This window comes from Microtus oregoni, unplaced genomic scaffold, assembly GCF_018167655.1.
Source record: "Microtus oregoni isolate MIOR12 unplaced genomic scaffold, Mior012 000003F_ref0000135, whole genome shotgun sequence".
Taxonomy (NCBI): Eukaryota; Metazoa; Chordata; class Mammalia; order Rodentia; family Cricetidae; genus Microtus; species Microtus oregoni.
Genome location: NW_024543062.1, coordinates 66,412,047 through 66,434,828, shown reverse-complemented (window position 1 = coordinate 66,434,828; position 22,782 = coordinate 66,412,047). Strand labels below are relative to the sequence as shown.

At 39.9% G+C, this 22,782-nt stretch overlaps 2 protein-coding genes across 6 annotated transcripts in view; one reads left to right on the top strand and one right to left on the bottom strand.

Moving 5' to 3' along the window:
- Camsap2 (calmodulin regulated spectrin associated protein family member 2) overlaps positions 1 to 22,782 on the top strand; it is an 85,946-nt gene that overhangs the window by 53,594 nt on the left and 9,570 nt on the right. For all 5 annotated transcript variants that reach the window (XM_041649224.1, XM_041649223.1, XM_041649222.1 and 2 more), the window contains 6 exons: positions 7,125 to 7,218; positions 9,172 to 9,265; positions 14,197 to 14,231; positions 15,006 to 15,075; positions 16,770 to 18,957; positions 22,486 to 22,622. In XM_041649224.1, the coding sequence (XP_041505158.1) occupies positions 7,125 to 7,218; positions 9,172 to 9,265; positions 14,197 to 14,231; positions 15,006 to 15,075; positions 16,770 to 18,957; positions 22,486 to 22,622 (2,618 nt within the window). The remainder of the gene's footprint in view (positions 1 to 7,124; positions 7,219 to 9,171; positions 9,266 to 14,196; positions 14,232 to 15,005; positions 15,076 to 16,769; positions 18,958 to 22,485; positions 22,623 to 22,782) is intronic.
- LOC121446550 (high mobility group protein B1) lies at positions 11,482 to 12,566 on the bottom strand. The gene has a single exon (XM_041649226.1). It carries the CDS (start codon positions 12,470 to 12,472, stop codon positions 11,825 to 11,827), a length of 648 nt encoding a protein of 215 aa, XP_041505160.1. The 5' UTR covers positions 12,473 to 12,566; the 3' UTR covers positions 11,482 to 11,824.

Sequence of the window (22,782 nt, the reverse complement as noted above, 5' to 3'; positions counted from 1 at the left end):
GTTGCTTGGTCCATGCTCGTGGGCTCCTCATTGTTACTTTAACTTTTAATAGTGGGTGTTTAGGAATGTATGGGAAATGAGCACTGTCTTTTCTCTTAAAGAAATACAAACTGGGATATGGCTGCTTTAGAGGACTGTTGGACATTGCCTGGGCAAGTTCCTATACTGGATCCTAAGCACCACCAAAAAGCATTGAAGGGTCAAGCTGTATCCTAGTTGGAGCCTAGCTCCCTTACAGTCTACTTGATAGACTATTTTTTAAAGGGATAGTGGCCATCGAAAGGCATGTAAAGGACTACTTTTATTGTTGAAAAGTTAGGAATGATGCATTTAGTAGAGGCATAAATATGAATGTTTTGTAATATGATTGACCCATTTAAAGGAAGGTAGTTGAGAGTTTTGTTGTTTTTGCTGAAACAGAAAGCTCCCTAAGAGCTTTGTTAAGTGAGGGTAAAGTCCACAAGAATGTAACTACGTGCGTGTGTATATACGTGTATGTGTATATGTGTGTGCATGTGTATTTTAAACCTTTGTCTTTTTTTTTCTTCAGGGTTAGGGATCAAACTCCATTATTTCTTAAATGACTCAGTGTAATAACTATTTACATATTGTATTCACTACTAGTAAGTAATATAGAGGAGATTTTAACTATTCTATGGGGGCTAGCAAGATGGCTCAGCTGGTAAAGGCTCATACTAAGCCCGACACCCTGAGTTTGATCCCAGGACTCACATTGTGAAGGGAGAAAGCCAGGTCCCCCCATGGAAGGGTACACATAAGTTCTATGCATATACTACATAATCTTACATAAGTGGCTTAAACATCCATAAGTCTTTGGTATCTATACGGGGCCCTAGAACCAACTGCAGATAGATGCTGAGGGATATTTTTATATAGACTCAGAAAAGGAATCTTTGGGATAAATATAAAAGTAATTTCTTCTTAGTGTGGTGCTAGATATGGGAGAAGGTGTTAAAATTTACTAGACTTCTCCATTCTATATATTCTTTGTTGTTTACACTGTTTAAATATGTATCTGACCTTCTTGACTAAAGGAGGTGGGAGTTGGAGATCTAGCTCAGAGGTTAAAAGCCTGTACTGCTCTTCCAGAGGACCCAAGTTCAGTTCCTGGTACCCATGTTAACTGGTTCACAGCTGCCTCTAACTTCTTCAACACTACTTCCTGGTTTCCACAGGCATTTGTGCTCACATACACAAACCTATGTGCAGATACATGCTACATATAGGTCAGGTGTGGCGAGGCACACCTTTATCCCCAGCTCTCAGGTAGTAAAGAAGCTAATCTCAGTTACCAGCCAATCTGATCTACATAGTGAGTTACAGGCCAGCCAGGGCTACATAGTAAGATTCTGTCTCACAGCAAATTGGGGAAAGATTATTTTAAATTACTGTTGTACCATTTCTGGAATGTGACCAATTTATTGTTATTTAATCATAATTTTATAATGAAATAAGCCCCAGTTTAGTTACCAGAAAAGTTATCTCTTCCTGCTCTGCCATCTTGTGGTTAGATTTTGCCATGATTTATTAGGACAATTTTTAACAAGTCTCTTAAATACTCCTTTTCTACTGACAGATAACTACTGCACATTTAAGGGATGTCTTTTCTAAAGATGAAGTCAGCTCCTAGTTAACTGTACTAGCAGAGTAGAACCTAGAACCAGTACTTACAAAATTTATCCTTTGGTTTTAGGGTATACTGTAAAGATTATAAAGCAAAGGTGTGAGTCATAATGATCACAAAGGATGAGGAAGGATTTATTTCTACTTAGTGTCAGAGGTTTTGATCCATGGGCATCTTGGTTCTGTTATTTTTGGTCTTTAGTTAGGCGGACCACCATGGTGGAGAAGGCCTAGAGGGGCTAAGCTTTCTTTGTGGTGAACAAGAGAGAGTACCTGAGCTAGCTGGTTCCTTCTGGGCTACCAGCCCTCCCACCACCATGGTGTTGCCACATTCTAGGTTGTTCTTCTCCGCTAGGTTAGCTGTCCCTGGAAATGCGCGCACAGACTGAGACAGGAGAGTACTTTACTCATTGGGCACTTCCCAGCTTAGTCTTTTTTTTTTTTTTTTAATTTATTTATTTTGTATACAACATTCTGCCTCCACGTCTCGCCTCCATGTCTGGCCTCACACCAGAAGAGGGCGCCAAACTCATCACAGATGGTTGTGAGCCACCATATGGTTACTGGGAATTGAACTCAGTACCTTTGGAAGAGCAGCCAGTGTTCTTAACTGCTGAGCCATCTCTCCAGTTCCCACCAGCTCAGTCTTGATGACAGTGAGGTTAATGTCACACCAGAGGTGCCTTTGTCAGGGCTCAGCTGTTTTGCTGACTTACGTTTGTAATTATGGGTCAATTTATACATTTCTTCAGTAAATATTCATTGTGTTCTAGTACACACATAGAAAAGAGCATAGGCCTGGCCTTTCTAGGCCTTTAAGTGTGGCTTATGGGATGATTAACAGATAAGCAGAAGGCAAGACATCAGAAAACACCCCATATTTCCAGAGATAATAGCCATTATGAGGAAAACAGGTTTTGTTTAGTTCTACTTTTAGAAATATATTTAATATCTAGAATTGAAATTATTCTTCATGTGTATTTTAACATATAGGCCTTATTCTTATACAGTAGGGGCACATCTGTAATTCCACTGTTCAGGGTTCAACATTGTCTCAAATAAAGAAAAAATAAAAGTCCTGCCACCCAGTTCACACACACACACACACACACACACACACACACACACGGAATCCTATTCTCACAAACGCCCGGCCTTAGTGTGGCGGGTTTCTGGCCAGCTTCTCTTAACTTATCCCGTCCTCCTTTTGTCTCTATTTGTCTCTAGACTTTCCCTTTGTTTATCTCCTACCTTCACTCTTACTCCGTGCATGGCTGCAGGGCTGGCCCCTAACGTTCTCCTTCTGTTTATTCTCTCTGCCTCCCAGCTCCGCCTATTTTTGTTCGTCCCTTGCTATTGGCCATTCAGCTCTTTATTAGACCAAGTATTTTAGATAGCAAAGAAACAAATTAACATAAACAAAAGCAACAGATCTTTCCATCATTGAAGAAATGTTCCACAGTATAATACATAAAAGTAACACACCTGAAAATATTCCATTTCTCCTTTTTTTTCTTTCTAAACAAAATTTAAAAGTTTAACTTAGTAAGACTGTATACAATAAGAACAAGTAAATATTACATTCACAAAGCACTGAATTCCAATTCGTGTCTGATAAATTTAAAGAAAATACTCCATAATCCATCCTATCTTAGTAAATCCAAAATTTTATACCCAAACTTACTTTCTATCATTTCTAATGAAAACTGCAGCTAATACTATCCATTCTTCAACTCCATCAAGGAACCAGAAGGGTATAATATTATTTAAGTAATAGAAAAAACAGTGCATTGCAAACAACTTCCAAAAACTCTAGAAATGACAGACACCTGACTGCCTGGACAGTCACCCAAAGCTCCTTTGCAAGTCATCCATCTTCAGCCCACAGGCCCATAGTGTCTGGCAGACTTTTTACTGGAGCAGGAAATTTGAAAGACTGTCTGTCCTGCCTATATTGGCCATTTTCAGTCACTTTCCTCTGTCTTGCAGCGTGTCTGGCAGTTTCTTCTGTGAAACAAGAACCCTAAAGGACCATCCTGCCTTGTTTTGGCAAAGTTCAGTGGTCACTTTCCTGTGAGTCCTGCATGATCACTTGATCCAACATATTGTCAAACAGTCCAGACAAGAGCAGCTTCTTGCCCAAATGTGGCTAGCCTTACCACACTGAAAGCAAACTCCACAAGGAGCTTCTTTGATGCCAGTAGCAGATGTATCTTATTGTCATGAAAAGCCCTTAATTAACAAAACATTTTAAATGCCATATTCTGCAGTTCTTTAAAAGGTTTGAAGACTATCTAAAATATATCTCTATATGATCTGGAAAACATACCTAGCATATCTACAAATTTGATTGTTAAAGATGACTACTGATCTGTGTTTCTTGATTATCCTAAATAATTCATAATAGCTTTTAAAACTAGAATTTTACCCTACATTTTAAAATGAATTGCCTAGGTACAATACCTTAAACAAGATCAGAAACATATATACAATATGTTGTAACAAAAATAACCTTAAATTGTTACTCATATACAAAACTCCTTTAAACAAGTAGAAACATATATACACTGTGTTGTTACAAAAATGACCTTAAATTTGTATTAATATACACAAGTCCTTTAAAGAAGAGTAAAAGCATATGTACAGTGTAACAAAATTGATTTTAAATATGTATCAATATAGCAAAATCCATACCAATGCAAAAGATCTGAGATTAGTAGTTGTATTTTTATCCTATATTTTCCTGAATATAACAAATATCTATGACTGACAAAATAACCAAAAACTACCCACTCCCCCATTTCTCTTGAGAATGTGAACGTCGTGTTTTATAAATTGCTTCGTGCTAATTATGGGTGAAGACATTCCCAAGGATTCCTGAGAGAAAAATTGAGTGGGAAGACCACTTTAAATAACCTTTGTTGATAGATATCACCTGTCAAGATTCAGGAGGGCTTCCTTGATCAAACCAGATCCATATCAACCTGGAATTAATTCACAGCCTCTTGTTTCCTGTGGAAACAAAAGCAAACCCACTTCTCCAGAGCAGTGCATCTTTCTAGTTCCATCCTACAAATACATTGACTGTTTTTTTTTTTTTCTTCAGAGTTAAGGCATTCCTACAGTACCTAGGCTGGTTTATTTCCACAGTCCTTCTTTCAATTCCAGGTCTCTTAGCAGCTGTCCTTTGCTTTTCAGCAAAAAGTCAACACAATAGTATACAGACTGTATTTTCCATCTTTACATGCCTTTTTTCTTTTACCATCTCTTTAAAGACTTTATTTTTTAAAACTATTTTTTCTTTCTATAGCTGCTATAACCATTTTCTTTCTTAAACCTACGCACATTGTAAAACACAGTGGAAGCTATTAGAAGTTTTTTCTGTCTGGACCTCTTTTACTGCGTATCTGTAATCTTTTTTTGACCAAACAAACTTTAGACTGCTAAGCTCCCCTGATTTATGCATGTTCTATAGGCTGGCTCCACCCACTCACGGGTCAGGCCCTGGAAACCGAGCCTGAAGCTTGCAGCCAGGTCTGAGGCACGTGATCAGGAACTTCTAGAACTCTTGAGCTGATGTTGATGGTTGTGCCGTGGCAGACATTTTCACTTTGTTTTTGTTCCTACTTAACAGACTGCTACTCAAGGCTCACCAGCAGGCATAGACTCTTAAAGGAGCCGTATACTTTCCCCCCCAGCTTTCACAGGTCATACATGGAAATAGGGACCCATGTTGGTATGCCAAAATGTTGTGTGATGGTTTACTCTTTTGGTTTTTTGGGGGGCTGCCACCCAGCTCCTAAATAAAACACATGGAATCTTATTCTTTCTTATAATCACCCAGCCTTAGCTTAGCGTGTTTCTTGCCAGCTTTTTTTCCTCTTTTCTCCTCCCCCGCCTCCTCTTTCTCCTTCCTCCTCCTTCCTTGTTTTCTGAGACAGGGTTTCTCTGTAGCTTTGGAGCTGTTCTGGAACTCGCTCTGTAGACCAGGCTGGCCTCGAACTCACAATTAGCCTATCTCTGCCTCCTGAGTGCTGGGATTAAAGGTGCGCACAACCACCACCCTGCTTGCCAGCTTTTCTTAACTTAAATTATCTCATTACCTTTTGCCTCTGGACCTTTTGTTCTTTCACTCTTACTCCATGGATGGCTGGGTGGCTGATCTCTAGCGCCCTCTCTTCTTGTTCCTCTTACTCATAGTTCTCCTTCTATTTAAACTCTCTGCTTGCCAGCCCCACCTACCCTTGTTCCTGTCTCGCTACTGGAAATTTTGCTCTTTATTAGGACCATCAGGTGCTTTTAGACAGGCAAACAATCACAGCTTCAGAGTTAAACAAATGCAGCATAAACAAAAGCAGCACATCTTTACATCATTAAGGAAATGTTCCACAGCATAAACAAAAGTAACACACCTCAAAATAGTATTCCCCAACAAAAACCAAACCATATATGTATGTATATAAGTAAGTTACTTATTATGTGTATAGTGTAACATGGTGGCCTACTTGTTGGGGTTTCTTTCCTGCCCAGTCCCCACAGCCAGTAAGCCCCAAAGAATCACACAGACCATCTCCATAAGTTATAAAACTGATTGGCCCATTAGCTCAGGCTTCTTATTAACTCTTGTAACTTATATTAACCCATTATTCTTATCTATGTTAGCCTCATGGCTTCAGTACCTTTTTCGGTCACATCTTGCTTCTTCCATGGTCTGGGAAGGACTGGGGAAAGAGCTTCTTTCTTCCCAGAATACTCCTGTTCTCCTTGCCCTGCCTCTACTTCCTGTCTGATGGTCCAGCCTATACTTTCTGCCTGGCTACTGACCAATCAGCATTTATTTAAAACATAATTGACAGAATACAGAATTGGCCCATATCAGTATAGTCTTACAGAAGTATGCTTTTGAGAATTCCTTTAAGCCATTTAAAGAATTATTTGTGTTTTCAAGTATAAATAAAATATTGCTATTCTTAATGTTTTAAAAATTCGAAGGGTGCATTAAATAATAAAAACAATGTTTTTATCCATTTATAGATTATTTTAGTCATAATAATCTATAGAGTTTGATATTGCTCAGCATGTGGATTACTATTGAATTTAGCATTATCAAATGTGGATATAATATTTAAATGACATTTAATTACTTTTCAAAAAAATTCTTACATTTTTTAATGGCAAAAACTCAATGCCATTTGTTTGTATTTGCACTGGAAGAAAAGGACATTTGTTATCTCAGAGTTCTGCATAGCTAGAGATAGTGATGCCTGGGAGATTTGCTATAAAACAAAGTATCAGAGATCTGAATGTGTGTGTTTACAGGTGCTAAGCTTTTACTCTAGGCTTAATAAAGCATAGTGAATATTTCTAATAGTGAATGAGTAGAATTCAAATCTGTGTTTTAGAAAATAAAGCATATTTGTTTATCACTTGGACTGGTTTTACCTAGGGCTTCTTTTAATTTTCTAAACTCTCTTATGTAGAGTAATTATTTGGTGTTCATGGCGGAACTCTTTTGGTGGTTTGAAGTTGTGAAGCCGTCATTTGTACAGCCACGTGTTGTTCGTCCACAAGGAGGTAATCAGTCTTTGTTATTTTTAATGTAGAAAAATGGGAAGTTTATACTTCTTATCTGGTTATTCTTTTAAATAGAAACTTATTATTTTAGATTCCAGATATTATCCTTGGTTAAAGTCTAAATGTTTTAATAGTTAATGTACCAAATTATCTGAAAGAAACAGAAAAAACAGTTCCTGTATTTGACATCTTACGGCATGGACTTACAGCATAAACTGGGTGCTGTATATCTTTCGTTCCTATCCATAGTTTCTATTTCCTATTAAATTCTTTGTTTTTGATATCATGTTACCCGAACTCGAGTCACATCAGGACTTGACCTTATCAACAACTTGATTCTGTTAAATCATGAAACACTTTGTGGATCTATTTTTTAAACTGACAATCTTTGTTATTACAGGACAATTACGATAAATGAACAAGAAATAAGAGGGCTGTTGTAAAGGTCCCTAGGAATAAAGAAAGACTTTGAGTTACTGGCAATGGCTGGGAACACAACTTGGTGGTGGAGTATTTGCCTAGCTTGCATATAGCCTTGGGTTCAAGCTTCTTTACTGGCAGAAAGCAAAATAATAATAATAATAATAAAATAAAATAAAAAAGAATTTTTGTTTTGTTTCTATAGCAAATGTAAAACTGACTGTCTAAAACACATATTCCTACATTTCTTCTAAGCTTAGAACTTCCAGGAAAAATAGGGGGCCAGTTCTTCCTGCTACAGTGCCTACTGCACCCTGTACAAAATGTGATTATTCTGTTTCCGAGCTACTTAGCAGCTTTCCTTGGTTTACATTTCCTTTTTCTAATCACTGTAGTTAAGTTCAACCTTCCCAGGGATAAAAAGGAGGACGAAAAGATTAGGAACTAAGAGGAGGGCAGGCTATAATAGCAAAAGAAAGGCATATCATTCTAGTGGGTATAGTCTTACTTTATAAAGTGTGCTGATCTCAGGCAAGATTCTGCACTGTGAGAGAATTTGTGTTTGATTTCTCCTGATTTCTCAAAACCACTTAAAGCAGATTCTCCACACCGAGCAGTAGCTGATGAAGAGTACCTGGAAAGGAGCTGAGATCCTTAAGGCCATTCATGAAAGTCACTTACCTTTAATAATTGTCGTAACCAATATTTATACAGTATTTTTGCAATTAGTGTGACTTTTTACTTGTAGTTTTTGCAGTTTCATCTGAAGCCCAGCACTTAACAGTAACAAAGCTTTTGCATTAAACATCAGTCAAAATCAAGTTGCTTTCTTCTAGAATTACTTAAAGTATGTAAGCAAGACATAGTGGTTCTTTTTTGTTTCCAGTGAAGAGATCTGATCGTTTTTAATTAACTATCAAATTATCAGCTATTTCATAAAAACCAAAACCGAAACTGATCTGGTATGTCTAAAATTTTATGAAAACTTTCACAAGATTAAGCACTCAGGTTATCCTTATTTTGAATACCTGTATTTATTTTATGGTACCCCCTCCCCCCCCCCCCATTAACCTTAAGTGGATTTTTTTTTTCCTTGGTTTTTCGAGACAGGGTTTATCTGTGGCTTTGGAGCCTGTCCTGGAACTAGCTCTGTAGACCAGGCTGGTCTCAAACTCACAGAGATCCGCCTGCCTCTGCCTCCCGAGTGCTGGGATTAAAGGCGTGCGCCACCATCGCCTGACTGGATTTTTAAAAGTCTATCAAGAAATTCTTTTGAACTTTTGGAAATTATTTAAGGGTACATTTCTGTTAGAAGGAGTTATTTAAAGAGAACCAGGGCAGTTCTGGGGTCCTAGGTTTGATCAGTAGAATGCACTGGTGGGGGAGGGTGTGTGCGAGAGAGAGCCATGATTACTTTATAAGTAATGAGGGAGAGAGAAAGTAAAATTTAAATGATTACTGTGGCTGAGAATGTCTAACATAGTGTTATAAATAATTTGAGCACACAATTTGAAGCTGTGTTGTTCATTCTAGCTGAGCCTGTGAAAGATGTGCCCTCAGTACCTGTCTTGAATGCTGCCAAAAGAAACGTCATGGATAGTTCATCTAGTTCCGACTTTACCTCAAGGTAGACTCCACTGTGATGTTACCATGTCCATGTTAATTACTATGAAATCAAATCATATTTTGACATGTAAGAGGGTTTTTTAATTTTGTAGTTGGATTTATAAATTAAGTTGCAATAACTTATGCTACTAAGGCCTATTTTAGTTTAAAAGTAATTGAAATTTATATTGAAGTGACTGTTTCATAAATGGGTTTTTAATGAACCACACTGGAAAATGAGAGAAAATGTTCTAAGTTCCAAATAAGAAACCTAAAATTAATTTTTTGCTGCATTATTCCAATAATTGAGACTTATTTAATAGTATAACTGAAAAAAATCTGGTAGGTGACTCTTAGGCCTCAGAAAACTTTTAAAATTATATGTGAATATTTACATTTTCACTGCATTTATCTATGTGTGAGCACATGTGGAGGTCAGATGCAGTTAGTAGGGGTCAGTTTGCTCCTTCTGAGACGGCTTCTTCCTGGGAGCAAACTAGGTCGTCAGCCTTGAGAACAAATACCTTTACCTTCTGACCTTTCTTGCTTGCCCTGGATTTTTTAATTTCCTATTATTAAAAAAAAAAATCTTTGAAATAGGTCTTCCCCACTTATGTTAGTTAATTTTTGTTGCTGTGGTTCCAGAAGGGGGCGGTCCAGCAGGGGGAGGTGTGGCAGCAGGCAGCCAGAGCAAGAAGCTTAAAGCTCTCATCACCAACTGCAAACACAAAGCAGGAAAAGTAAAGCACAGGGGGGAAAGACCTCAGCCCTCAAAGCCCATCCCAGTGACACACTTCCTCCAGCAAGACTGCCCTCCTCAGACAGCACCTAGGGCCTGAGTATTCAAATGTCTGGGTCAGTGGGAGCCTTTTTTCTTTTCTTTTTCCATTCAAATCATCTCGCCACACCACCGTTTTGTTTTCTAAATACCTAGTTATAGAGAAGTAACAATTGAATATAATATTGAATCTTTATTGAATACTTTAGTCTTTAACATAAGGAGCTGAATTGAAAGAGAGTGTCCTAATAATTATCAGAATAATACTGACTGCTGATCCAAGTATATGATAAAGTCAATTGTTAGTTTAAATTTTTTAACTTATTTATTTGGTTTTCAGGACAGGGTTTCTCTATGTAACCCTGACTGTCCTGGAACTCGCTCTATAGACCAGACTGGTCTTGAACTCAGGGATCCTTCTGCCTCCTTCTCCAAGTGCTGGATTTAAAGGCGTGCACCACCACTTCTAGCAATCAGAAAAAAAAAAATTTAAGCAGAATCTATAAGCCAGCCTGCCTGCCTGCCTTCCTTCCTTCCTTCCTTCCTTCCTCCCTCCCTCTCCCTCCCTCCCTTTCTTCTTATGTCTTTTTTTTTTTGGACAGACAGGGTCTCACTATATAGCTCTGGCTAGCATGGGACTCTCTGTAGACCAGGATATCGCTAACTCACAGAGGTGCACTGCCCTGCCTCCTGTGTACTGAGATTAACAGTGTGCACCACTATACCCAGTCTTAGACTTTTCATTTGTATTTATTGCAGCTTGGAGTTTATATTAACTTTCGACTTGCCAATCTATCTTATTCTTTTGTTTAAAGTTATTATGCTTTGTGGGTTTTTGGAAAATCAAGGAGATCTATTAAAAATACATTTTTTAAAGGTATGAGTAAAAACTTTAAAGTACTTTTTGTATTCTTGGCCTAATTACATAAAAATAAAAACATTCTGAAACTGTCACTGTCATTTAAAAGGTTTTTGTCAAGTACGTTTGCCAACTTGCAGCCCCTTTTCCTCCGTATTTCCTACCTTCATGAGCTTCCTGGTGTCTATAACGCATCTATCTCTTCAAGGTGAAAGGAGAGCTTTCCTGTCCTTAGCTTCCAGTGTACTGCAACTTCATTAAGTTTCCATTCTGTGCCTGCTCACCATTGAGTGCAGAAGGATTAGTTATGAAGTTCTAGGGATCTGGTGCTGGGGCATATCCAAGGCCCTGGGTCTGACCTCCCACACCTAAGAAAGGGAAGCAAGGGACGGATGTGTATGTAACTAATCTAGGAACTGCTGTTTATATTTCCCCTAAGGGAAGCTTTCTTTTTTTTTTTTAATAAAAAAAATTGTATTTACTTAGAAGCATTCAGAATGTCAACAAAACAGCTGCAATTTTTTTGCAATTACAGAGTGGTATTCAGTTAACAGAACAACAATTATCTTCGTATAAGCTGCATCAGAGACAACTGAAGATGAAAAAAAAAAAACAAAAAAACGAACAAAAAAAAAAACTACCGTCCCCATATATAACTAATTTGTGCTGTGCACCAACAAGAACCTGCTTTAAATTTCCATGCCAATTTACAACCCCCAGACTGTACCAGGCAAGGTTAGTGGCTATTGAAAATACCACTAGGACAGGGCTATCTAAAGACACATTCGGTAGTGTGTTAACTATACAAAAAAAGACACTGTACAGTTTAAAAACAAATCTTACACAGCCTTACATTTCAATTTTTTTCTTTAAAAGGAGTGAGTTGTGTACAGGGGGGTTAAATGCTTTATAGACAAGAAAAAAAAAACTGCGCTAGAACCAACTTATTCATCATCATCATCTTCTTCCTCATCTTCATCTTCCTCTTCTTCCTCCTCCTCTTCATCCTCTTCGTCTTCCTCATCATCTTCCTCTTCCTTCTTTTTCTTGCTCTTTTCCGCCTTGACCACCCCCTTTTTCGCTGCATCGGGTTTTCCTTTAGCTCTGTAAGCAGCAATATCCTTTTCGTACTTCTCCTTCAGCTTGGCAGCCTTCTTTTCATAGGGCTGCTTGTCATCTGCAGCAGTGTTGTTCCACATCTCTCCCAGTTTCTTTGCAACATCACCAATGGATAAGCCAGGGTGTTCTCCTTTGATTTTGGGGCGATACTCAGAACAGAACAAGAAGAAGGCCGAAGGAGGCCTCTTGGGTGCATTGGGGTCCTTGAACTTCTTTTTGGTCTCCCCTTTGGGGGGGATGTAGGTTTTCATTTCTCTTTCATAACGAGCCTTGTCAGCCTTGGCCATGTCTTCAAATTTCCCCTTTTCTTTAGCAGACATGGTCTTCCACCTTTCTGAGCACTTCTTGGAGAACTCTGAGAAGTTGACAGAAGCATCTGGGTGCTTCTTCTTGTGTTCCTCCCGGCAGGTTTGCACAAAGAATGCATACGAGGACATTTTGCCTCTCGGCTTCTTAGGATCTCCTTTGCCCATGTTTAGTTGATTTTCGTCCGCGAGGCACAGAGTCGCCCAGTGCCCGTCCGGCTCTCGCTTGCCCCGGCGCTGTCTCTATGGAGCTCAATGTACTGCAATGACTGTCTAAGGGAAGCTTTCTAAATATAATTTCCTCAGTGCTGTCCTGAGTGACTCCATTTCCTTCTGGATCACCATTCCCATACTCAGTCTACTTCCATTCAAAAGTGAACAGCGAGGCTTCGAGAGTCGATTATTCAGTCATGACTAGAACAAGGATCTAAATGAACAGTCCCTATGACCCTGGGAAAAACTAGCTTGGGTCCTATGGAGACTCATCTCTTTTATCTTAGATAGCCCAGTGACTACTTTTTCTCTTTTCTAGGAGAACCCTAATAACCCAGGTAGATTCTGAATCCTTTCCTTTGAGTTACTGCCTATTGTTATCCTAGGCTCCTAGGCCCTCTACCTTCTGTAAGTCTCTCCGTGATCCTTCATAGAACTTCTTGATGACGTATTTATTTAATTTATGTACATTGGCGTTCTGCCTGCGTGTGTATCTGTGTGAAGGTTTTGGATCCTCTGGAATAGGAGTTACAGACAGTTGTGAGTTACCATGTGGGTGCTGGGAATTGAATCCAGGTCCTCTGGAAGAGAAGGCAATGCTCTTAACTGCTGAGCCATCTCCAACCCCCCTTCATAGAACTTCTGAGGAAGGATTTGATCATTTTTCCTCTCCCTGGTAATAGTGTGGTCACATCACAGGTGTTACTGTACCAAAAATAAAGGTCTGATGAGTAAAATGCAGGCAGGCCCAGCAGCTGCCTCACCTCCTTGGCTCAAGTTGATTCAGGAGTATATACACCAAAGTCCTATGTGTGAGTTTGAAAATGAGACAGTTAGCCAGCTTTTACCAAATGGTGGTAGTCATTATTTGGGGAAGAAGAAAAGAATGAACATGTTTTAATAACAGTTTCCTAGTATTCAGGATAAGCTGTGAAACATATTTCAGGAGGGCTATCACAGACATGCTTAGAAACTGTCTGTGCTTAATGACAGTTCTAACAAGTGACTGCATATAAGCTGTGAGAGTAAGCTGCACACACCGAGGAGAAAGATTCAGAGACCCCAGATAGCACTCTAGAGAGAGCTCATTGATTAAGCTTTCATTAAGTAGTGAAAGCATAACATTGATCCTGACCTCTGAGTCTGCGCTGACTTGTTCAGTCTCTGTTTATATGAGTGGAAGCATAGTATGATTGAGCCAAAGCTCCTGCCTGACTTCCGTCCACTGGGGATAGGATGTATCACTTCACTTGATGCCAGCAGAATACGGCAGCTGAAAACCCGTATCTTAGTCAGGTTAGAGAGTATCTTAGTCAGGCCAATTATCTCTGTCACCTGAGAAAAGAAGTTCTCAGCTCCCCCGTGTTTAGTTAAACAGGGCAGAGTTGAGTAAGGTGTAACAGGAACGCCTTGTGTCTTTATGAGGCTCACTGTCATCGGTGTTGGAGGTCTAGAGACCCAGACTGTTCTGAGAGGCTTGTCAGGGTCTTCTGTGGGATTTTATTGTACAGAAGGTTTTAGAGATTTAGGTCTCCCTAAAATACTGCAAATTAATGGGTTTAATTTGTTTTTTAATTTCTTTTTTTATAAAAGTGTGTGTGTGTAAAAAGAGAGAATTTATTATATTTATTCTGTGTTGGGAAGGAGCTATGTTTATAGTCTCATCATTTGCCTTTTAGATATGCGCGTCCCCAGGCTCATTCTTCAGCCTCAGGTAATGTACTGAAAAGGCCTATGAGGAAAATAGAAAATACTATTTTAAGTAGGCTAACTGGAAAATGAGTGAGAATAAACATAAATATCTAGTCTTTTTCTGAAACGGGTTTGCTCTGTACATGATGGGTGGTCTGTAGGTAGCTCCATGCCTGCTTTCCCCTTTTTTTGTGGTATTAGAGATCTAACCAAGGGCCTCGGCTATCATATGCTAGGCAGGAGCAGTACCAAGGAGCTGCTTTCGTAGCTCCTGTGCTTGATTTTGTTTTGTTTTGGAGACAAGACCTTATACAGCCCAGACGAGCCTCAAACTCCTTATGTGGCCAAACATGAACTTGTGTGAGTGCTGGGGCTGCAGGTGTGCCCCACTGTGTCCAGCGAATAGACGTGCGCCACTGTGCTGTTTTTATTTTTCTTGAGGTCTATTTGTATTACCCAAACTAGTCTTGTACTACTAACCCTCCTGCCTCAGCCTCCCAAGTGCTAGCCAATATTAGAGCCATGAGCCACTCCCTAGTGGATGTGCATATATGCTTGCTTGGATTGTAACAAAATTCTTTACATGTATATACTTACTCTGTCAGGGAAGTACATTGGAATAACCCCAGAGCCTTTCATGCTAGTCAGTTGTTAGCTATAAACTACACATTCCTCTCCAAAACTTTATTTAAAAAATTACTTTGCTGTGTTTTAATTATTCAGGTTCCACTTTTTAGTGCCTTTAATGGACTCTTAAATGTGTGGTTTCAATGAGTTTTTCTTTTCGCATTTGAAGGAGGAATTAGGAGGTCTTCATCTATGTCTTACGTTGATGGCTTCATAGGAACATGGCCGAAAGAGAAAAGGTAATCAGTTATTAGTACAGTCATGTTACCAGAAAAGTCACTTTTATCTCCCTCTGCTTTTTTGTTGTCATTAACCAAGCTGTCAAATCAAAATTTTAATTAGGATTTAACTTTGAAAAGGGCAGCATAGGGGTATGAGAGAGGCCAAAGAGGCTAAATTAAAAAGGTAATGAAATAGTCCAATCTTTCCTTGAGGTCCATAAGATCATGAAATGAAGCCGCAAAACAGTCCCACACCAGTTAAGAATTAGGGATAATAAAAAGGGTTATTTATTTGTGGGGAAAAACTTATATATCACCATCCCAGACAACAGTCCTCTCATCGCAAACAGGAAACAGAGAGTCTAGCCGCTGGAAAGGGAGCCAGGAGAGAGAGAGAGAGAGAGAGAGAGAGAGAGAGAGAGAGGAGAGAGAGGAGAGAGAGGAGGGGAGAGGAGAAGAGAAGAGAAGAGAAAGAAGAGAAGAAGAGAGCACATACTCAGTTTTGCTGCTTTTTAAAATATAAGAGACCTCACCCCAGTGGGCTGGTATCTTAAAGGCTATTAGCTGAAGGAGCTGAAGGAGCTCCCACAGCACATCCCCCTTTTGTTTAAGTAAGAGAGTTCCAAGCCCGGTACAAAACAATATACACTAGGAACAGATATCAAGTATAAGATTAGAATTACAATCAGCATAAACAATATTAAGCAAGGAACATATGCTAAATGTTTTAATAAACGTTCTATCCTATGGAGTCTAAGTCTTGTATAGGAAATGGCTTGGCTAGATCATAAGAGGATGGTAACTACGACTATCTAATCTTTAACCCCATCAAAGGCCTGAGGGGAGATAATATTATTTGAGCAGGCAGGAAGTAGAATCAAGTAGCTTCCAAAGCAAGCAATATATGAGACAATTAGCTACTTGAGCAATCACCCAAAGTCTCATTTTTCAGTGTTGAAGCAACCAACTTTGGCTAAGGCCTAATGTAACTGACAGACCATTTTCAGAGGCAGGAAATTTTTTAAAACCATTTTACCCTGTCTTGGCAAGATTTGACCATTCTGCTTACTCATTTCCGGATATCATGTTATTTGTCAGTGGTTGAGGCATTGTCAGTTTCTTGCCCAAAGACCAGTTTTGCCAAGAAGAAAACAAGCTCCAAGTGGAGGGTCTTTGATACTCAACATTCTCTCTGGAATAGAATTGTTGCTGTCAGAAGCAATCATGTCTCATGTCAAAAGAACCCTAAATTATTTAAATGTCATGTTTTTTGAAGTGGTTGAAGAATACCTATCTAGACAGAATACAATCCCTATGTATCTAAAGAACCTAATTGATCTAACTGTATGTACAACAAATGTGAACAACTCTTGACCTATAATAACATGAAAATATACCCTAAAAGTTGTATCAATATACAAAATGTCTTAAACCGAGGTAGAAATATGCATATATATAATCTGACAAAATAACTTTGTATATATGTACAAATAATGTAAACAAAGTAACAAATATAATTTGAACTTGTGTTAATATACAAAACTTATACCAATGTAAATTATCCATAATAGCTCACAAGTATTCACTCTATTCTATTCCCCATTAGTGAAAAATGAAGGAAGGGCATAGACTTTCAAATAATTATTCAATGGGGTTTTTAAATCATTTATTTCCACAGTTTCTTAAATATTTTGTCTTTCCATCTGTTTTAGAACTTCAGTGCATGGTGTTTCGTTTGATATTTCTTTTGATAAAGAAGACAGTGCACAGAGTTCCACTCCAAACCGAGGAATCATCCGCTCTGTTAGTAACGAAGGGCTCAACAACAGCCGTGCATCCAAACACACGAGAAAACACCTGTCCTTGAAGCCAATGAGTGGAGAAGAAGAAGGCATTGAAGAAGAACTTCATGTAGACCCTCGTGGTGACCTCAAGTCTTCCATGCCTCGTGACACAAATGACCTAAATTCTAATGAGAATACTCACTACAGGCTTCCAAATGGGGCTTTACAAAACAGAGTACTGCTAGATGAGTTTGGCAATCAGATCGAGACTCCAAGCATTGAAGAAGCATTACAAATAATTCACGACACCGAAAAATCTCCTCATACGCCTCGGCCAGATCAAATCGCTAATGGCTTCTTTCTTCATAGTCAGGATTTGAGTATCCTAAATTCAAATATCAAGCTAAATCAGTCTAGTCCTGATAACGTAACTGATACAAAAGGTGCCTTGAGTCCCATAACAGACACTACTGAAGTTGACACTGGGATTCATGTTCCTTCAGAGGATATTCCGGAAACAATGGACGAAGACTCTTCCCTGAGAGATTACACTGTTAGCTTAGACTCTGACATGGATGATGCGTCTAAATTTCTTCAGGACTATGATATAAAAGCCAGCAACCACAGAGAAGCCCTGAGTCCCTGCCCAAGTACCATCAGCACCAAGTCTCAGCCAGGGAGCAGTGCCTCCTCTAGCTCCGGGGTGAAAATGACCAGCTTTGCTGAGCAGAAGTTCCGGAAGCTCAATCATACCGATGGGAAAAGTAGTGGGAGCAGTTCTCAGAAAACCACACCAGAGGGCTCCGAACTTAATATTCCTCATGTAGTATCTTGGGCCCAGATTCCAGAAGAAACCGGCATTGCCCAAGGACGGGACACTACTCAGCTGTTGGCTTCTGAAATGGTGCACCTTAGGATGAGACTAGAAGAAAAGAGACGTGCGATAGAAGCCCAGAAAAAGAAGATGGAAGCTGCTTTCACTAAACAGAGGCAGAAAATGGGAAGGACAGCATTCCTAACTGTGGTGAAAAAGAAAGGGGATGGGATTTCCCCTCTTCGAGAGGAAGCAGCGGGTGCAGAAGATGAGAAAGTGTATACAGACCGAACAAAAGAAAAAGAATTGGAAAAAATTGACGGACAAAGGAGCAAGTCTCTAGCAGACATAAAAGAGAGCATGGAGAATCCTCAGGGCAAATGGCTGAAGTCTCCAACCACGCCTGTGGATCCCGAGAAGCAGTGGAACCTGGCAAGCCCTTCAGAAGAGACTTTAAATGAAGGAGAAATTTTAGAATATACAAAGTCCATTGAAAAGCTAAATTCATCCCTGCATTTTCTACAACAAGAAATGCAACGCCTGTCCCTTCAGCAGGAGATGTTAATGCAGATGAGAGAGCAGCAGTCTTGGGTGATTTCACCTCCACAACCCTCTCCACAGAAGCAAATTCGAGATTTTAAACCTAGACAGGCAGGCCTGTCGTCATCTACTGCTCCGTTCTCATCTGACTCCCCACGCCCTACTCATGCGTCTCCACAGTCTTCCAACAGGAAGAGCGCATCTTTTTCTGCTAAAAATCAAAGGACTCCAAGGCCAAATGAATTAAAAATAACTCCTTTGAATCGAACCCTGACACCTCCTCGGTCTGTGGATAGTCTTCCTCGGTTGAGGAGGTTTTCACCCAGTCAGGTTCCCATTCAGACACGGTCCTTTGTGTGTTTTGGTGATGATGGAGAGCCTCAATTGAGAGAGACTAAACCAAAAGAGGAGATTAAAAAGGAGCCGTCAGAGTGCAAAGGGACCTTGGAACCTTGTGACCATAATTCTGGGGAGAAGGAGAGTAAACCTCTTGAATCAGCAGTTGCTGAAGTCTCGTCACAGCCCATCACAGAGACTGTGTGTGTGACAGCACATGAGGACCAATTGAGTCAGCCCACAGACCCACCTCCTCAACCTGTTCTCCCACCTGCTGCTCCGAGGAATGTCAATCTGATTGAAGTTTCTCTGGCAGATTTGAAACCCCCTGAAAAGGCTGATGTATCTGTTGAGAAATATGACGGCGAGAGTGATAAAGAGCAGTTTGATGATGAGCAGAAAGTCTGCTGTGGATTCTTCTTTAAGGTAATGCTGATCCACATTGCTCCGAGCATCCTCTAGGATGGGTACCTGTATGTTTTCTAAATTCGCATCTGCTTCTTCAGGAACCATCTCTTCATTGCAAGGCAGCTGTTATTCCTGAAATGTGTCTAGACATACCTGCCTTGTCCGATGGAAGTGCTAAGGTGCATTGTGGTGCTGCGGCCACACCCCAGTGCAGACTTGAGCTGCAGTCTCAGCATGTTAAGGCTTTAACGGTTTTTATCCTATTTTTTGAGTTTTGCAAAGTTATCTGATATGGGCCATACAAAGTGAAACATTTTTAAAAGCATGTAACTTGATATTATCATTAAGATACAGGTCTCTTTTTCTGGGAACCAAAGTCAAGGCCCTGCATCCCGAGCAGAGCTTTGCCACTGACTATACTGTCTGCCCCCAGAAGCTCCTTTAAAGAAGGAAGATGTATACATGGTCTGTTGGCTGTCGTATTACCGCTTGTACTCTGCATCACAGACAGAGTTTGTTTTCCTGAAACTGAAGATACATGCTTCAGATTTGTTGTTAGGGCACAAAAACAGGTGACCTCTATTTTATCTGGCCAGGTTAGGAATATAATTACTATTGTTTTTAGATAACCATAGTTGGGCTAGAGAGATGGCTCAGAGGTTAAGAGCATTGCCTGCTCTTCCAAAGGTCCTGAGTTCAATTCCCAGCAACCACATGGTGGCTCACAACTATCTGTAATGGGATCTGGTGCCCTCTTCTGGCCTGCAGGCATACACAGACAGAATATTGTATACATAATAAATAAATATTAAAAAAAAGAAATAGATAACAATAGTTAAATAGTACTTCAACCAAATAAATGACAGCGCCTAGACAGTATTATTCCTGATAGTAAAGATCTTAGCATTTATAAATAAAGCCTTAATAATATTAACGCTTTTTTTCTCCTCAGTTATCCATTTCATCATCTTTGTATTTTTCTAAATTACCTCATGGAAGAATGTGTTATTAACAGTCTGAAATGTGTGCTGTTCATACTCCTTTAATTGGGGGACTGTTACCGCTGAGCCTGTAGAGCTGCGCAGGGCAGGTGTGGTTAGAACAGTGTGCCCAGCAGCACGTTCCGTGAGATGTGCAGTAGTAATGGGGAGAAGCGGCACATTGAGGCTGTTGAGATAGTGATGATTGCTAATTTTACTGTTGACAATTTAATGCTGTGATTATTTTAAATTTTATCTCCTGGTGCTTGTCCCTTAGGCTTCTCTCAACTTTAGAAATTTGGATGTAAGTCATGTTTTGGCTCTTAATCATGAAAACTGAGGGGTTTTTTTTGTTTTTATTTTTTATAGACTGCTACTATAGGTAGTAACACAGCAAAGTTTTATGTGCAGGTTTAGAGACTTCTGCTACCTTATTCTTTGCCCAGAAAGGAGAATGGGGCAGGAGAGTCTTCAACACAAAATAGGCATCCAATCTGTACCTCCATTTCTTTCCCATCATGTTCATGTCATGCCTTTCCATCCCTTTGACATGGGCCCCTAGCCATCCTGTTATTCATGCTGCTGTCTCCAAGAGCCAGGTTCCACTGGAGACTCCTCTCTTATATCTAAAGGCGGTGCTGGAGAGTGAAATTATATCCTCAGGCATTCTGGGCAAGGGTTTGTAAAGTTCAGACCTCAGCACAACTCAGGGACTTGGGCAGAATAACCCATGCCTACTTGTCTAGACTCTTCCTCTTAGTTTCCCGACCAGAGGTTCTCAACCTGTGGGTCATAACCCCCACAGGGGTCACATATCAGATATCCTGTATATCAGGTATTTACATTATGATTCATAGCAGTAGCAAAATTACAGTTGTCAAGTAGCAATGAAATAGTTTTATGGTTAGGGGTCACCATGACATGAGGAACTGTATTAAAGGGTTGCGGCATTAGGAAGGTTGAGAACCCCTGATCTAGACTGTTTTGAACTCTGTTTCCCCTAAGATTTTCATGCTTCCTTGATTAGTTAGCTGTGTCTCTGTGGCATCCTGCATGTACTGACAATGCATTTGTAATCCAGAGTTTTCAGTTCTCTTGTTTGTCTTTTCTTTTTTTACTTAAACTGTGAATACCCAGGGGGACTGGTTCTTTTTACCCAGAGTATAGTGTAATGTGTATGTTTTGTTAGATACAGAAATGCGTGTTTGAGCTGATAGGTTCAGTGATATCTTCTGACTTTTTCCATTCATCGTAAAATATGTCTCTGGGCTTCCAGGCAAAGCAGGAGGCAAAAGTGCCTCTTTCCTGTGTGATTTAATACCTGTCATACCCAGCACTGTAGTGCAAATATATTAGCCACTAAAGAAATCAGTATCCTCAAGAAGTCTTTAAAAAAGACAGTGAACCAGTTCTGCAACTTGTTACTCGCTTCTTGCTTGAATTTTGAAGAACTGCAGTGTGTAGGTCCCCTGAGGACTGAGAGTGCCCTCGTGAATCAGTAAGTCCAGGAGGTTTACAGACGGCCACAGCTCTCAGAATGGCAGAACTTCAGAACAGGAATTATGCCCATCCCCATCTCTTTTTCCGAGTGAAGCCAGTCAGACTGTCAGCATCAGCTGAGAAATAACTCAACTAGAAACAAGCCCTGCACCACTGATGCTACGTGACATTTGATGGCTAGTTTTGGAATGCTTCTTATCTGATTGTTCATTATAATCTAAATATGGTTTTTAAAATGGGGGCCGACTCAGCTACTTTAGGTTATTAGAATCAAAGCCAGGTATTTGAGGGCTAGTGAGGTGATTCATTGGGGAACGGACACTTGTTGTCAACGCTGACAATCTGAGTTGGGACCCAGATTATGGGAAAAGAGAACCAACTTTTGCAAGTTGTCCTCTGACTCCCATGCATGTGCCATGGCATGAGTACAGGGGAAGACAAACACACATAAATGTAAGCTTTTTAAATAGTTGTTTTTAGACCATTAGATGGTTCATCAGGTAAAGAAGGGCTCTTAACACCAAACCTGGCAACCTGAGCTCAGTTCCCGGGACCCACATGGTATAGGAAAGAACTGTGAACTCCTATAAGTTATCCACTAATCCACTCAGCTCCATGCATGAACTGTGTAATGTATGTCCACGCTGGAATGCACAAGTGTGTGCACAAACTAAAGCATAGTAAAAAAAAAAATTACTTGTTTTCATTTTTTTTTTCTTCTGATGGCCATTAAGTTTGAGGGATTTTTACATTTTCTGTATCATGTCCACATTTGGTAAAGTTGTAATTAGTTAAGATTTTCAGATATAAGTAACTACAAGTACAAGATGTGACTATGTTACCAAGCAGTGGTGGCGCACGCCTTTAATCCCAGCACTTGGGAGGCAGAGACAGGTGGATCTCTGTGAGTTCAAGGTCAACCTGACCTACTGAGTGAGTTCCTGGACAGCCAGGGCTGTAACACAAAGAAACTCTATCTTGAAAAAAAACAAAAAGTGGCTATGCTAGAAAACAGAAATATTGAAATCTAAAATGTTTACTGTTTTTCAACAAAATTTGTCCTTAGGATGATCAAAAGGCAGAAAATGACATGGCAATGAAACGGGCAGCTTTGCTGGAGAAACGTTTAAGGAGGGAGAAAGAAACTCAGCTTCGGAAGCAGCAGCTGGAAGCGGAAATGGAGCATAAGAAAGAGGAGACAAGGTAAGGATGCTGCTACCTGGTTCTATCTCTGCAGAGATCAGCAAGTGTGCCCAAGGGGCAGTCCCACAGCTATGTGTTATTAACAGTTTTCAGATGTCCTTTGGGCAGTGGAAGGCAGCTGGATCCTTGCCAACTTTGGGTGGTTTTTGGAAGTTCAAAG

What these genes read in the sequence shown, in the direction of transcription:
- LOC121446550 (XM_041649226.1), bottom strand. Translation starts at nt 12,472, where the DNA reads ATGGGCAAAGGAGATCCTAAGAAGCCGAGAGGCAAAATGTCCTCGTAT.